Source organism: Mustelus asterias, unplaced genomic scaffold, assembly GCF_964213995.1.
Source record: "Mustelus asterias unplaced genomic scaffold, sMusAst1.hap1.1 HAP1_SCAFFOLD_192, whole genome shotgun sequence".
Classification (NCBI taxonomy): Eukaryota; Metazoa; Chordata; class Chondrichthyes; order Carcharhiniformes; family Triakidae; genus Mustelus; species Mustelus asterias.
In genome coordinates, this window is record NW_027590185.1 from 127544 (window position 1) to 142636 (window position 15093).

The window sequence follows — 15093 nt, forward strand, 5'->3', positions numbered from 1 at the left end:
ATGAAAGGCCTCTCTGTAGAGTGAACACGCTGGTGTCTCAGGAGGAGAGCTGACTGAGTGAATCCCTTACCACAGATGAAACAGATGAATGGGTTCTCCGCAGAGTGAATTTGTTGATGTCTCTGCAAGCTGCACGACCGACTGAATCGCTCTCCTCGGCATGAACTCGCTGGTGTCGCAGGAGACTGAATGACCAAGTGAATCCCTTACCGCACACAGAACAGGAGAATGGGCTCTGACTAGAGTGAATGTATTGGTGTCTCTGTAGATTCCTTGTGCTTTTGAAGCTCTTACCACAGTCCGAACATTTAAAAAGTCTCTCATCAGTGTGAACAAGCTGATGAGAAGTGAGATTAGTTAAACTGGTGAATCCCTTCCCACACACAGAGCAGCTAAATGGTCTCTCCCCAGTATGAACTTGCTGATGTGCAGTGAGGTGAGATAACTGAGTGAATCCCATGCCACATTGGGAGCAGGTGAACGGCCTCGCCCCAGTGTGAACTCGCTGGTGTCTCAGCAGGGTGGATGTCCGGGCAAATCCTTTCCCACACTTGAAGCAGGTGAATGGTCTCTCCCCAGTGTGACCACGTCGATGAGTTTCCAGATCTGATGGGGATCTGATCACTTTACCACAGTCCCCACATTTCAGTGGCCTGTGTGTGATGTTGGCTCCAGTGTGAGTGCATTGATGGTATTCCAGCCGGGATGGATAATTAAATCCCTTCCCACAGTCCCCACATTTCCACGGTTTCTCCATGGTGCCGGTGTCCTTGTGTCTCTCCAGGTTGCACGATCAGTTGAAGCTTCATCCACACACAGAACACATGTACAGTTTCTCCTCGCTGTGGATGGTGTGATGTTTTATCAGGCTGTGTAACTGGTTGAAGCTCTTTCCACAGTCAGTTCACTGGAACACTCTCACTCGGGTGTGTGTGTCTCGGTGCTTTTCCAGTCACAGTGATGTTTGAAATCTTTTCCCACAGACAGAACAGACATTCTCCTCCTTCCACAGTGTAAGGTTGATGATATTCAAATCCTGACGAATCGAGTGATTCTGTTAAATATTGATGTGATGTTTGCTTTTGTACTTTTTATCTGCAAATTCTCCCCTTCTAACATCCTGCAAAAGAAATTTAGGAAAATGATAACTAAGTCTGGGATAAAAGTTCTGAAAAGATAATTCTAGTTTTTCTGGAACATTTTTTCCTCTTTTGTTCCCCCAAATCTGTAAATCCCTGTCCCACACACTCTCCCTCCTTCCTGGGCTGAAATCCAAACCCATCTCCACCATTTCTTTCCTCCACTCCCAGTTTTCTCCCTCCCTCTCCTCTGTCTGGGTGCAGATTTCCACTCCATCTGATGAAGGAGCAGCGCTCCAAAAGCTAATGGCATTTGCTACCAAATAAACCTGTTGGACTTTAACACTCTTACTGTGTTTACCCCAGACCAACGCTGGCATCTCCACATCATGGGTTCAGTTCTCCAGCTCCTGTCTGCAGACTGACAATAAAACCAATGGGTCTTACTGGGGGTGTTGGGGCCTCCAGCGGGTGTTTGTGAATCCTCCCCGCCCACCTCCCAGGGTTTCCTTCCTTCCCAGAGATCAAAGTCCTCATTGATTTGAGGCCAAAGTGTAACCTCTTATTTATTGTCCCCCTCCCCCATCCTCTGATGTGAACCATCCTCCAGTGGCTGAGCCAGGATGGGGCCGTTAACCTGGGCCTGTTCCCGGGAGGGAGGGAGGGAGAAGCCCCGCAGCTGCAAACCAGGGAGCTGACAATGATTCTGAAAGGTTTGCGGATCCACAAAGTGTTTCCAAATCCTCCCAGCCACCGCCTAACGCTGACTCCGCTTCTCCGGGACAAACAAGCGCCAAGGACAGCAATGACACTGCGCATGCTCCACATCACAATGCCCGGGGACTGATTGACGGCAGCTCCGGACCAATAGGAAGAGGGGGCGGGGCTGGAGGACCGAGCGGGAGCGGCTGGTCCTCCAACCAATCAGGATGAATGAGGGGCAGGACCTGAAGCATGCGCAGTGCGGGTAATGGCGATGGACGGACGGTTTTAAGTCGGAACCAAGATCAATACCAGGTAGAGGGCGGCGCGCGGGGAGCGATGAACATGGCGGGTGGGTGAAGAGCTTTCTAAACATGTTCAAAGGCAAACCCCGGAAATGAACTTCCCGGTTCCCCCCGTTTGTGCCAAATGGAGCCGCAACATGTCGTGTTGGGCCTGGGCTGACTGTCGCCATTGCGGCTGAGTGTGGGAGGCCGGCAGGGAGTGAAGTCCTGACGTCACAATAGAATTCATGACAGTTATGCGTCACAATGGTGGAAGTTTTTTCCCAGGTCGGAGGTGACGATCACGAGGGGTCACGGGCTCAAGGTGAGAGGGGCGAAGTATAACTCAGATATCAGAGGGACATTTTTTACACAGAGGGTGGTGGGGGCCTGGAATGCGCTGCCAAGTAGGGTGGTGGAGGCAGGCACGCTGACATCGTTTAAGACTTACCTGGATTGTCACATGAGCAGCCTGGGAATGGAGGGATACAAACGATTGGTCTCGTTGGACCAAGGGGCGGCACAGGCTTGGAGGGCCGAAGGGCCTGTTTCCTGTGCTGTACTGTTCTTTGTTCTTTGTTCAATGGAGAGTGAGTGTGACGTCACAATAGAATGGATGAGGGTTCCAGATAAGCTGAGACTGGGGCGGAGTCATAGAACATTACAATGCAGTACAGGCCCTTCGGCCCTCGATGTTGCGCCAACCAGTGGTACCAATCTAAAGCCCCTCTAATCTACACTATTCCAATATTATCCATATGTTTATCCAATAACCACTTGAACGCTCTCAACGTTGACGAGTCCACCACTGCTGCAGGCAGGGCATTCCACACCCTTACTACTCTCTGAGTAAAGAACCTACCTCTAACATCTGTCCTGTATCTCTCACCCCTCAATTTAAAGCTATGTCCCCTCGTGCTAGCCAACACCATCCGAGGAAAAAGGCTCTCACTATCCACCCTATCTAATCCTCTGATCATCTTGTATGCCTCTATTAAGTCACCTCTTAACCTTCTTCTCTCTAACGAAAACAACCTCAAGCCCCTCAGCCTTTCCTCATACGATTTTCCCACCATACCAGGCAACATCCTGGTAAATCTCCTCTGCACCCTTTCCAACACTTCCACATCTTTCCTATCATACGGCGACCAGAACTGTACGCAATACTCCAAATGCGGCCGCACCAGAGTTTTGTACAGTTGCAGCATGACCTCCTGGCTCCGAAACTCAATCCCTTTACCAATAAAAGCTAACAGACCGTATGCCTTCTTAACAACCCTATCAACCTGGGTGCCAACATTCAGGGATCTATGCACATGGACACCCAGATCCCTCTGTTCATCCTTACTACCAAGTATCTTACCATTAGCCCAGTACTCTGTATTCCTGTTACTCCTTCCAAAGTGAATCACCTCACACTTTTCCGCATTAAACTCCAGAGCCCAGCTCTGCAGCTTATCTATGTCCCTCTGTAACCTGCCACTGAGTCGGGCGATGTCACTGAGGTGGAAGTAGGCGGTCTTGATGATGATGTGGATATTGTGGCTGGAACCTCATCTTGGGGTGAAATATTTCACCAGGATTGTGAACAGCCTGGTTCAGCCTCAGACAGTTCCCAGGAAGAGGGATAGAGTTGCTGGCGAGGGAGTGGAGTTTGTAGTGGGGACTGAAGACAATGGGTTCAGAATTCCCAGTATTGATTTGGAAAAAAATTCTCTTAGTCCTGGACGTCAGACAAGTCAGGATGGTGTGTGAGCTGGAGGGGAACTTGGAGGTGATGGTGTTCACGTCTACCTGCTATCTTAGTCCTTCTTAATGATGGAGGTTGAGGGTTTGGGAGATTCTGTCAAAGTTCTCATTGAGTTGTTGATGTATAAAATCCCTCTCCTTCACCCCGGCCTTCTCTCTGTCTCCTCCCACAGTGCCCAGAGTCTTGTGTAGACCCAGCCTGGATGACAAGTTTCTTTTCGTGAAGGACATTAGTGAATCAGTTGGAACAAAAACAGAAAATGCTGGAGAAACTCAACAGGTCTGACAGTGTCTGTGGAGAGAGAATAGAGCCAATGTTTTGAGTCTGGATGACACTTGTCGACAATGGGTCTTCCAGACTCGGAACGTTGGCCCCATTCTCTCTCTACAGATGCTGTCAGACCTGCTGAGTTTCTCCAGCATTTTCTGTTTTTGTTTCAGATTCCAGCATCCGCAGTATTTTGCTTTTATCTTAGTGAATCAGTTGGGTTTTTCATGACAATCCAAAAGCTTTCATAGTCACTTTTTCCTAGTGCTGGCCCCAGATTCATTCAGCTCAATTTCACAACCATTGTTTTTTTGTGGGTTCCCTTACTCTCTTCTTTCTGTTTTAATCAATTTCACAGGGTTTTAGAAGATGAGGATTCAAACAATATATCAGAACCTGATGGAATCGGCCAATCTATTGTAACCTGAATATCATTGTATTTTGAACGTGGAAGAAAATAGCACCGTTCACAGTGGAGAGAAACTAAACATATGTTCTCTGTGTGGACAAGACTTCAACCAATCATCTGGCCTTTCGGAGCACAATTGCAGTCACAACAGGGAGATGGCATGGAAATGTAGAGACTGTGGGAAGGAATTCAATTACCCATCCCTGCTGGAAACTCATCGGCGCAGTCACACTGGGGAGAGGCCATTCACCTGTTCCCAGTGTGGGAAGGGTTTTGCTCACCCATCCACCCTCGTAAAACACCAGTGAATTCACACTGGGGAGAGACCATTCACCTGCTCCCAGTGTGGGAAGCGATTTGCTCACTCATCCAATCTGCTGAAACATCAGCGAATGCACACTGGAGAGAGACCGTTCACCTGCTCTGTGTGTGGGAAGGGATTCACTCAGTCATCCAACCTTGCATTACACAAGCAAATTCACACTGAGGAGAAGCCGTTCACCTGCTCCCAATGTGGGAAGGGATTCAGTCGGTCATCAAATTTGCTGACACACCAGACTGTTCACACTGGGGAGAGGCCGTTCACCTGCTCCCAGTGTGGGAAGGGATTTGCTCACTCTCACACATTGCGGACGCACCAGCGAATTCACACTGGGGAAAGACCATACACCTGCTCTGTATGTGGGAAGGGATTCAATCAGTCATCCAACCTAGCAATACACAAGGAAGGGCACACCGGAGAGAGACCATTCACCTGCTCCCAGTGTGGGAAGGGATTTGCTCATTCAGCCAATCTGCTGAAACACCAGAGAGTTCACACTGGGGAGAGGCCATTCATTTGCTCCGTTTGTGGGAAAGGTTTTGCTCGCTCATCCAACCTGCGGTTACACCAGCGAGTTCACACTGGGGAGAGACCTTTCATCTGTTCCACATGTGGGAAGGGATTCACTCAGTCATCCACTCTGCAGACACACCAGCGAGTTCACAAGTAACTATTGTGATGGGATTTTTCTGTTAATCATATTCGTTGAATGATTCAACCTCTGTTGAGACATCGCAGCAGTCACTCCGATTCGACTTATTATCTGCTCCCACTCTTGGGGATAACAAATCATTTGAGATTAAGTAAATACAAATTGAGGGCATTGATTGGATGATTATGAATGCAAATAAAGAGACATGTACTGACATAGCGTGAAGTTAGGAGGGAAATACCTGTGAAGTTTCACTCTAAATAAATCTGTACCAAATAAAGGTTGGCTCCAACTTCTTCTTTCACCTTAAGACTGTCAGGATTGTAACATGGTCAGAGGGAATATTTTCTAATGGTGGAGATTGGAAGCTAAAGGGAAATATTTTTCAGACAGAAGTTTTGCAATCCCAGCAGCTTTTGTGAGAAATGGCTGAAAGTGAGTGGGAATTGTCAGGGTCAGATTACCCGCTGCTGCTCTCAGAGTCTGAACCATGTGAAAGTGGAGATGTGGATACTGGTTACATCCCTACCAAGGGGGAAACAAGGTCCGGCCTTGGCATCGTCACTTCGCACCAAAAGGAAAATCAAAAGCAAAGTATTTTGTGAGCTGGATGTCCATCAGTTGGACACTGATAAAGGTTTGGATCTACTGTTTGGGTTCAATGATGAGATTGATAAGATAGATGATCTACTGGATGGTTATGAAACATGGTTAGACTTTGACAGGTTTTGTAGGGGGTGAAAGCAGCTATAGCAGATCTGGATATCACAACAAAAGACAGATTGGAACAGCATTAATAAACAAATGAACCCCAGGAATGACTGGGGAACAATTAACAAGTGCTTCAGGTCTGACTCAAAATATCATCATGTGATGAACTTCCCAAAGTGGAAAATTAGGGATTTTGCAGTGAGACACAACACAGAGAATTCTGAGAAATTAGAGATAGCATTAGATCCAAGATAGAGACATACAATTTGGCCAAGGAAAACAACAGACCTGATGATTGGGAGCAGTTTAGAATTCAGCAACAGAGGACCAAGGGATTGATTAAGAAGAGGAAAATGGAATATGAGAGTAAGCTTGCAGGGAACATAAAAACTGACTGTAAAAATTTCTACTGGTGTATGAAGAGAGAAAGATTGATGAAGACAAATGTCATTTACAGTCAGAAACAGGAGAATTTATAATGGAGAACAAAGAAATGGCTGACCAACTGACTACATACTTTGGTTCTGTCTTCACAAAGGAGGACACAAAAATGTTGGGGAACACAGGGTTTAGTGAGAGGAAGGAACTGAAGGAGATCAGTATTAGTCGACAATTAGTGTTGGGGAAACTGATGGGATTAAAGGCCTATAAATCCTCAGGACTTGATCATTTGCATCCCAGAGTACATGAGGAAGATGCCTGAGAAATAGTCGATTAATTGGTCAACTTCCAAGATTCTATAAACTCTGGAACAGTTCCTACAGGTTGGAGGATAGCTAATGTAGCCCCACTATTTAAAAAGGGAGGGTAGGGAGAAAGTAAGGAATTATAGACCAGTAAGGCTGACACTGTTAGTGGGGAATATTCAAGAATCAATTTTCAAGGATTTTATAGCAAAACACTTGAAAAACAGTGGCAGGATCGCACAGAAAGGGAAATTGTGCTTGACAAAACTATTAGAATTCTTTGAGGATATCACTAGTCGAGTTGATGAGGGGGAGCCAGTGGATGTGGTTTATTTCGACTTTCAGAAGAATTCCGACAAAGTCAAAAAAGATTAACGTGTAAAATTAAAGCACATAGGATTGGGGCAGTATGTTGAGATGGATAGAAAACTAGTTGGCAGACAGGAAACAAAGAGTAGGGATAAATGGGTCTTTTTCCAAATGGCAGGAAGTGACTAATAGGGTACTGAAGGGATCAGAGCTGAGACCCCAGCTATTTACTACGTATATATTATTGATTTAAATGAGGGAACTAAATGCAATATCTCCAAATTTGCTAATGACACAAAGCAAGATGGGAGGGTGAGCTGTGAGGAGGATGCAGCAATCCTTCAGTGTAATTTGACAAGTTGAGTGAGTGGGTAAATGATTGGCAGATGCAGTATAATTTGGATAAATGTGAGGTCATCCACTTTGGGAGCAAAAACGGGAAGACAGATTACTATCTGAATAGTCATAAAGCAGGAGGAGGAAATATGCAACAAGACCTGGGTGTCCTCGTACACTCATCACTGAAGGTAAGCATGCAGGTGTAAAAGACAGTAAAAAAAGGCAAATGGTATGTTGGAAAAAAACTCAATATGTCAGGCAGCATCTGTGCAGAGAGAGAAACAGAGTTAACATTTCAAGTCTGCGACCTTTCACCAGAACTGGAAAAAGTTAGAAATGTAACAGGTTTGGAGAAAGGGGTGGGTGGGACAGGGACTAAAGGAAGGTCTGTGATAGGGTGGAAGACAGGAGAGATCGAATGAGAGAAAAGTGAATCCCCAAGAGCCAAAGGGAATGGAGATGGAGCGAGAGAAGAAACAAAAGAAACAGAAGCTGTGTCTGGTGCAGGGGGGCTTCCGACTGAAAGAAAGAAAAATGAAACAATCAAAGACAAAGAAACAGAATGGGCTGAGAGTTTACTCACTGAAACTGTTGGACTGAATGTTGAGTCCAGAAGGCTGTAGTGTGGAGGGGGTGGGTGAGGGAGAGGATCTTCTCCTGGACCTGCTCTAGACCCTGGTTAAAACAGCAATCTGTAGATCCAGGATGGGTGGGGCTGAAGGGGGAGGCAGGGGTCACTCTGGCTGCCGACTGATTTTCTGTGATCTTGCCTGTGCCCAGGTGGCCCTGGGGAGGGGGATTCTATTGGTACTTTGTTGCCGATTTTGGTCTTTTTGTTTGATTGAACCACATGTTTGGGTGAAGGAGAGGAAAGAATGTTCCGAGAAAGTGGAATTGTCTGTTCTGAATTTCTATCCTGCACTGATAGTTGATGTCAGTGTCACTATCTCACTCACCATTTCTACCCCTCTTCAACTAAAGAACAGACATTCGGACTCGAACATTAACTCTGTTTCTCTCTCCACAGAAGCTGCCAGGCCAAATTTTTCCAATTTTCTGTTTTTATTTCAGATTATCAAACTTTTGCTTTTATCTCAATAGCCGCACTTAAGATCCTAGGATTAAATCCATCGGGACCCGGTCTCTCCCCAGTGTGAACTCACTGGTGTACAGTGAGTTGAGATGATCCCCTGAACCCAGGCTCACAGTAAAAGCATCTGAATGGTCTCTCATCAGTGTGAATACGCTTATGAGACATCAGCTCTCCACAACTTTTATAGCAGTTCCTGCAGTCTGGGCATTTGTAAGGTCTCTCCCCAGTGTGAAACTAGAGTGTTTGCAGTGTGGATGATTGAGTGAATCCTTTCGGTTAGGGTCCTGGACCAGAACCTCTAAATTACATTAGGAAATCAGAGTAGACCCCAACAATTTTTCTATTTTGGCATAAGTGTGAGGATAGGATGCTTCACTCCAGGAATGATTCCACTGACAAATTAGGGATTTTTCATGGTAAAATAAACATTTTTAAATAAAAGTTCAAATATAATTCCAACAAATGAAACAGTTTGACTATTAACAGTTGAATAATATTTAAAAGTGAAAGGAAAGAACTTTAATTTCTAACTTATCACAATTTCAGTTCCAAATAAGCAACATTCCTCTTATCAATGTAAATCCCACTTTAAATAGTTAGCAACTATAAATATATTTGCTATAATGAGTATAGACTGCCTTGAAACTTCCAGAGAGAAGACTAGTCTCAGAGTAGCTTGTAGAAAACCTCTATCAACAAAGAATCCTCGATGAGCTTCCAGCTCTGACGGGTAACTGAAACTCTCCTCACAGTCTCCACATTTTCACGGTTTCTCCCTAATTTGAAATCCAGTCACAACAGTTACTTGTGAGTTTGTTGGTGTGTCAGAAGATTCAATGAGGTAACATATCCCTTCCCACACTGCAAACAAGTGAATGGTCTCTCCACACTGTGAACCCGCTGATGTATTGCTAGTTTAGATGATTGATTGAATCCCTTCACACACACAGAACAGATGAATGGCTTCTCCTCTGTGTGGATTCGCTGGTGTATTGCTAGGTTGGATGAGTGATTGAATCCTTTCCCACACACAGAGCAGATGAATGACTTCTCCCAGTGTGAACTCGCTGGTGTGTCAGGAGAGTTGATAACCGACTGAATTCTTTCCCACACACAGAGCAGGTGAATGGCCTTTCCCCAGTGTGAATTCGCTGGTGTGTGAACAAAGTGGCTGACTGAACAAATCCCTTTCCACACTGGGAACAGGTGAATGGCCTCTCCCCAGTGTGAACTTGCTGGTGTTTCAACAAATTGGTTAAGTCAGCAAATCCCTTCCCACACTGGGAGCAAATGAATGGCTTCTCCTGAGTGTGAGTTCATGCTGTATCAACAGAGTGGATGAGTGAGCGAATCCATTCCCACATTCAGAGCAGGTGAACGGTTTCTCCCCAGTGTGAACTCGCTGGTGTGTTGCGAGGTTGGATGACTGATTGAATCCCTTCCCACATTGGGAGCAGGTGAATGGCCTCTCCTCAGCATAAGTCCTCTGGTGCATATGTAAGCTGGATAACTGAGTGAATCCCTTCCCACACTGGGAGCAGGTGAATGGCCTCTCCCCAGTGTGACTGCGTTGATGAGTTTCCAGCAGGGATGGGTAATTGAATTCCTTCCCACAATCCTCACATGCTATTTTCCTGTTGTGACTGCAACTATGTTCCTAAAGGCCAGATGATTCTCCACACAAAGAACACATGTACATTTTCTCTCCACTGTGAATGGCACTTTTTTCTTCCATGTTCAAAATACAATGATATTCAGGTTACAATAAATTGGCCGACTCCATCAGCTTCTGATGTCATGTTTGGTTTCAGTTTCTCAACTGCAAATCCCCCTCTTCTAAAACAGTGCAAAAATGATTTAAAACAGAAAACAGAGTGAAAAAGAACCCACAAAAATGCAAAGGTGGGTTGTGAAATTGAGCTGAATGAATCTGGAAATCTGGTCATTTGTGGGGTCAGCGTGAGGAAAAGGTAACCATGAAAGCTGCTGAATTGTCATAAAAACCCAACTGGTTTATTGATGTCCTTCAGGGAAGGAAACCTGCCACACAGTCTGGGTCTACACAAGACCCACTGTGGCACTGTGGGAGGAGACAGAGAGAAGTAGGAGTGGCTGGGGTGAAAGAGAGGGATTTATACATCTGCATCTTGACAAGAACTTTGACAGAATCTCCTAAACCCTCAACCTCCAGCATCTAGAAGGACCAAGTGGTAGCAGGTGGATATAAACACCATCACCTCCGAGTTCCTCCAACTCACACACCATCCTGACTTATCTGACTTGCAGTACTAAAAGAACAGAAATTTATTTTGTATAAATACTGGGAAAACTGAACCCATTGTCTTCAGTCTGACTACAAACTCCACTCCCTCGCCAGCAACTGAAAGATGTGCTGGTTAAAAAAGTGCATTGACCCGAACAGGCGTCGGAGTGGGGCGACTAGGGGAATTTCACAGTAACTTCATTGCAATGTTAATGTAAGCCTTACTTGCGACTAATAAATAATCTTTTTTAAAAAACTCTCTCCCTCTTCCTGGCAACTGTCTGAGGCTGAACAAGGCTGTTCACAATCATGGTGAAATATTTCACCCCAAGATGAGCTTCCAGCCACATATCCACATCATCATCAAGACCGTTTTGTTCCTCCTCAGTGACATTGCACAACTCCACCCCAGTCCCAGATTATCTGGCACTCTCACCCCATTCCATTGTGACGTGAGACTCAGGGGAATGGGAATATAGAGAGGAATGGGACTGACTGAATTGCTCCACAGAGAGTTGGCATGGATCTGAATTGCCAAACTGATTCCTTCTATGTTGTAATGTTTCCATCACTGGAAATATATAAAGTAGCCACATTGCTATATATTTCAAGACAAGAAATAAGGGATCATAAATAACGTAGTAGATACAATATAACTACATTATACATATCTCTGTACCATACAAATTTTCTGTTCATTTAAATGTTAGCTTTCTCCTGGGAAAATTCCCCCTTTAATTGTGAACATTGGGTAAGAGGCCATCCGATTAGCCAGATAAATAAATGTGTCAAACTGAGGGGGCTAAAGGATGTCAATATCTTTGAGAAAGAAAAAGATACCTGGGCCTAGTCCTGCTCCTAATTCCGATGTTCGTCTATAAGCTTTTCAGAGTCTGCAGCCTTCCTGGATTCACTTCCTTTCCCTTCAGTTGCTGCAAGTCCCCAATTTCCCCCAGAATGAGAAAAGAAATGGAAAGGGGGAAACATTGATTTCCTCCCAGATGTTGTACAGAGGAGGAAGTTTCACTCTGAAGCTCATTGGACAATTTCCGTATTCTGACGTCACAATGGAGCCCTGCCTGAATAGCCAATAAGAATCACTCTGCTACGCTGTGACGTCTCCGGGTTCCAGTGCGCAGGCCCGGGCGCGCGGACCCGGGATCCCCGTCCCCACCCATTGTTCCCCCTCCCCCTACACCACATCGAGCCAAGGTTTCCAGGCAACCGGCTGACGGCTCCGGCCAGAGCGAGAAGCCGCTCGGTGATCTCCCCCTCCCCCCCAAGTCCGGGACTGCGCATGTCTAATGGAGAGGGGAAGCTGCGAATGTTCCGGGGGAGAGCCCACCCTCTGACGTTCATGCTGAATTGTTGATCCATGGGAAGAGTTGGAGGACCGGAAGGGCTGTGGCCCTCCAGACAATCCAGGGCGCGGGCTTTGTGACAATGCAGGTTGAACTTCACACAGACTGAAATTTCCTCCTGTCTCCTTAAAAGAGGCCAAAATCTGTGAGTAAAACACTTTCTTTTCTTCCCCTTTCCATTTCTTTTCTCGTTCTGGGGGAATTGTTGACTCGCATCAACTGAAGGGAAAGGAAGTGAATCCAGGGAGGCTGCAGACTCTGGAAAGTTTGGCCCAGGTCTGTCAATCAGCCTCTTCAGGAAAATTGGGAGGGTGAATCTTAGATCCAGCAGAATGAGAATGGAGGGAGAGTTCTTTTTTCTTCATTCGTGAGACATGGGCATCACTGGCTGGCCAGCATTTATTGCCCATCCCTCATTGCCCTTGAACTGATTGGGTCACTGGGCTGTTTCAGAGGACAGTTGAGAACCAACACATTTCTGTGGCTATGGTGTCACATGTAGGCCAGGACAGGTGAGGGTGGCAGATTTCCTTCCCTAAAGGGCATTAGTGAACCAGATGGGGTTTTCCGACAATCAACAATGGTTTCACCTTCATCAATAGATTCTTAATTCCACATTTTTTTTATTGAATTCAAATTCTACCGTCTGCCGTGGCGGGATTCGAACCTGGGTCCCCAGAACATTAGCTGAGTTTTGGATGAATAATCTAGCAATAATACCACTCGGGCATTGCCTCCCAATGTGTGGGAATGAAATTTAGATTTGGGGGAATGAGAGAGGAAAAAATGCTCCAGAGGAACTAGAATTGTCTGTTCTGAATTTCTATCCTGTACTAACGCTGATTACTTTTCTCAACTTCTTTTACAGATGTTAGAAGTGAGGATTTAAGCCAAAAATCCCAAATCAAACGTCGCATCAGGATCTGAAAGATTCAGTTGATTCATTGCAAAGTGGCCTTTGAATCTAGATGGAGAAATAATTGTCTGCTCTGTCAGCTTCAGCAGTTATTAACTATCAGTGTGACGAGAAAAGCATCAACACACACACTCTGAACTGAGTGTTCCAGTTTTAACCAGTTACACAGCTTGAAAAAACATTCCCATTTGGAGCCGGGTGTCCTGTGTGCAGAAACCTAATTTGATTGTTGAACATGGAGAGACCCAAGGACACCTGCACCACGGAGAAACCATGGAAATGTGAGGACTGTGGAAAGAGATTCATAACCCCCTCAAAACTAGAAACTCACCGACGCATTCACACTGGGGAGCGGCCGTTTACCTGCTCTGATTGTGGGAAGGGATTCACAAATTCATCCCACCTGCTGACACACCAGCGAATTCACACGAAGGAAAGGCCATTCACCTGCACTGCATGTGGGAAAGGTTTCAAACATTCATCCACCCTGAAGATACATCAGCGCGTTCACTCTGGGGAGAGGCCGTTTGTTTGCTCTGAGTGTGGGAAGGGATTCACTCAGTTATCCAACCTGCAGACACACCAGCGAATTCACACTGGGGAGAGGCCATTCAGCTGCTCTGAGTGTGGGAAGAGATTCAATCAGTTCTCCGATTTGCTGACACACCAGCGAGTTCACACTGGGGAGAGGCCGTTTACCTGCTCTCAGTGTGGGAAGGGATTCATTCAGTCATCCAACCTGCAGACACACCAGCGAGTTCACACTGAGCAGAAACAATTCAGCTGCTCTCACTGCGCAAGAAGGTTCAGATGGTTATCCAACCTGATACGACACCGACAGGTTCACACCGAGGAGAGGTCATTCATCTGTTCTGACTGTGGGAAGGGATTCAAAAATTCAACCCATCTGCTGACACACCAACGAATTCACACTAAGGAGAGGCCGTTCATCTGCACAGTGTGTGCGAAGAAATTCAAAGATTCATCCACTCTGCAAAAACACCAGCGAGTCCGCACTGGGGAGAGACCATTTACCTGCTCTGATTGTGGGAAGCAGTTCCGAGATTTATCCAACCTGAGAAGACACCAGCGAGTCCACACTGGGGAGAGACCATTCACCTGCTCTGACTGTGGGAAAGAATTCACTCAGTCATCTACCCTGCTGAGACACCAGCGAGTTCATAATTGATTACAGTGGTTGGATTCTGCTGTTATTGCTGCTGTTGATCACATCCAGGACTGAACCATGTTCATTCTGACAGTTGGTGAAATGGGAGGGTCAGAGGGTTTCTTTCTGCTGGGTTGGCCGGTCTCACAACTTTGCTTCCAGTGGGCAGATGCTCTTTGAGCCTGGGAGAGCACATTTCCACTGAAATGATCCACAAAAGTTGATGAAGGACATTTATTTTATCCTGGATAGTAAATAATGTTTTTCCTACCACTACAGGTAGATCTAAAGTAAATACATTAGTCTCTGTTCCATTGAGTGTACAGCACAGGGCCAGGCCAGTCGGCCCAATTGGTCTGTGTCAGTATTTATGCTCCACATGAGCCTCCTGCCACCCCTCTTCATCTCCCCCATCAGCATATCCTTCTATTCCTTTCTGCCTCATGTATGTATCGAGCTTCCTCTTCAATGTATTCATGCTGTTCACCTCAACCACTTGCTGTGGTAGCGAGTTCCACATTCTCACCATTCACTGGGTAAAGAGGTTTCTCACTGAAATCCCTGTTGGAATGTTGAACCCCTTCATAATCTTAGAGTTGCATCAGGTCACCCTTCAGTCTTCTCTGTCCCAGAGAAAAACAGCCCTAGCCTTTCCTGAGGGTCAAAGGGTATGTTGCTGTTCTGGAGGATTTAAGGTACAAGAAGAGGTTGGACAAGTTCAGATTGTTTTCACTGGAAAGACGGATGCTGAGGAGTGACCTCCACAAAACTATGAGAAGCAA

General features: G+C 45.9%; 2 protein-coding genes across 2 annotated transcripts in view; both read left to right on the forward strand.

Moving 5' to 3' along the window:
- LOC144485369 (uncharacterized) overlaps window positions 1-15093 on the forward strand; it is a 98897-nt gene that overhangs the window by 62680 nt on the left and 21124 nt on the right. The window contains 3 exon segments of the mRNA XM_078203565.1: window positions 4517-5435; window positions 5919-6175; window positions 13372-13749. Coding sequence (XP_078059691.1) covers window positions 4517-5435; window positions 5919-6175; window positions 13372-13749 — 1554 coding nt within the window.
- Window positions 1-15093, forward strand: part of LOC144485358 (uncharacterized) — a 118859-nt gene that overhangs the window by 42680 nt on the left and 61086 nt on the right. The window lies entirely within an intron of this gene.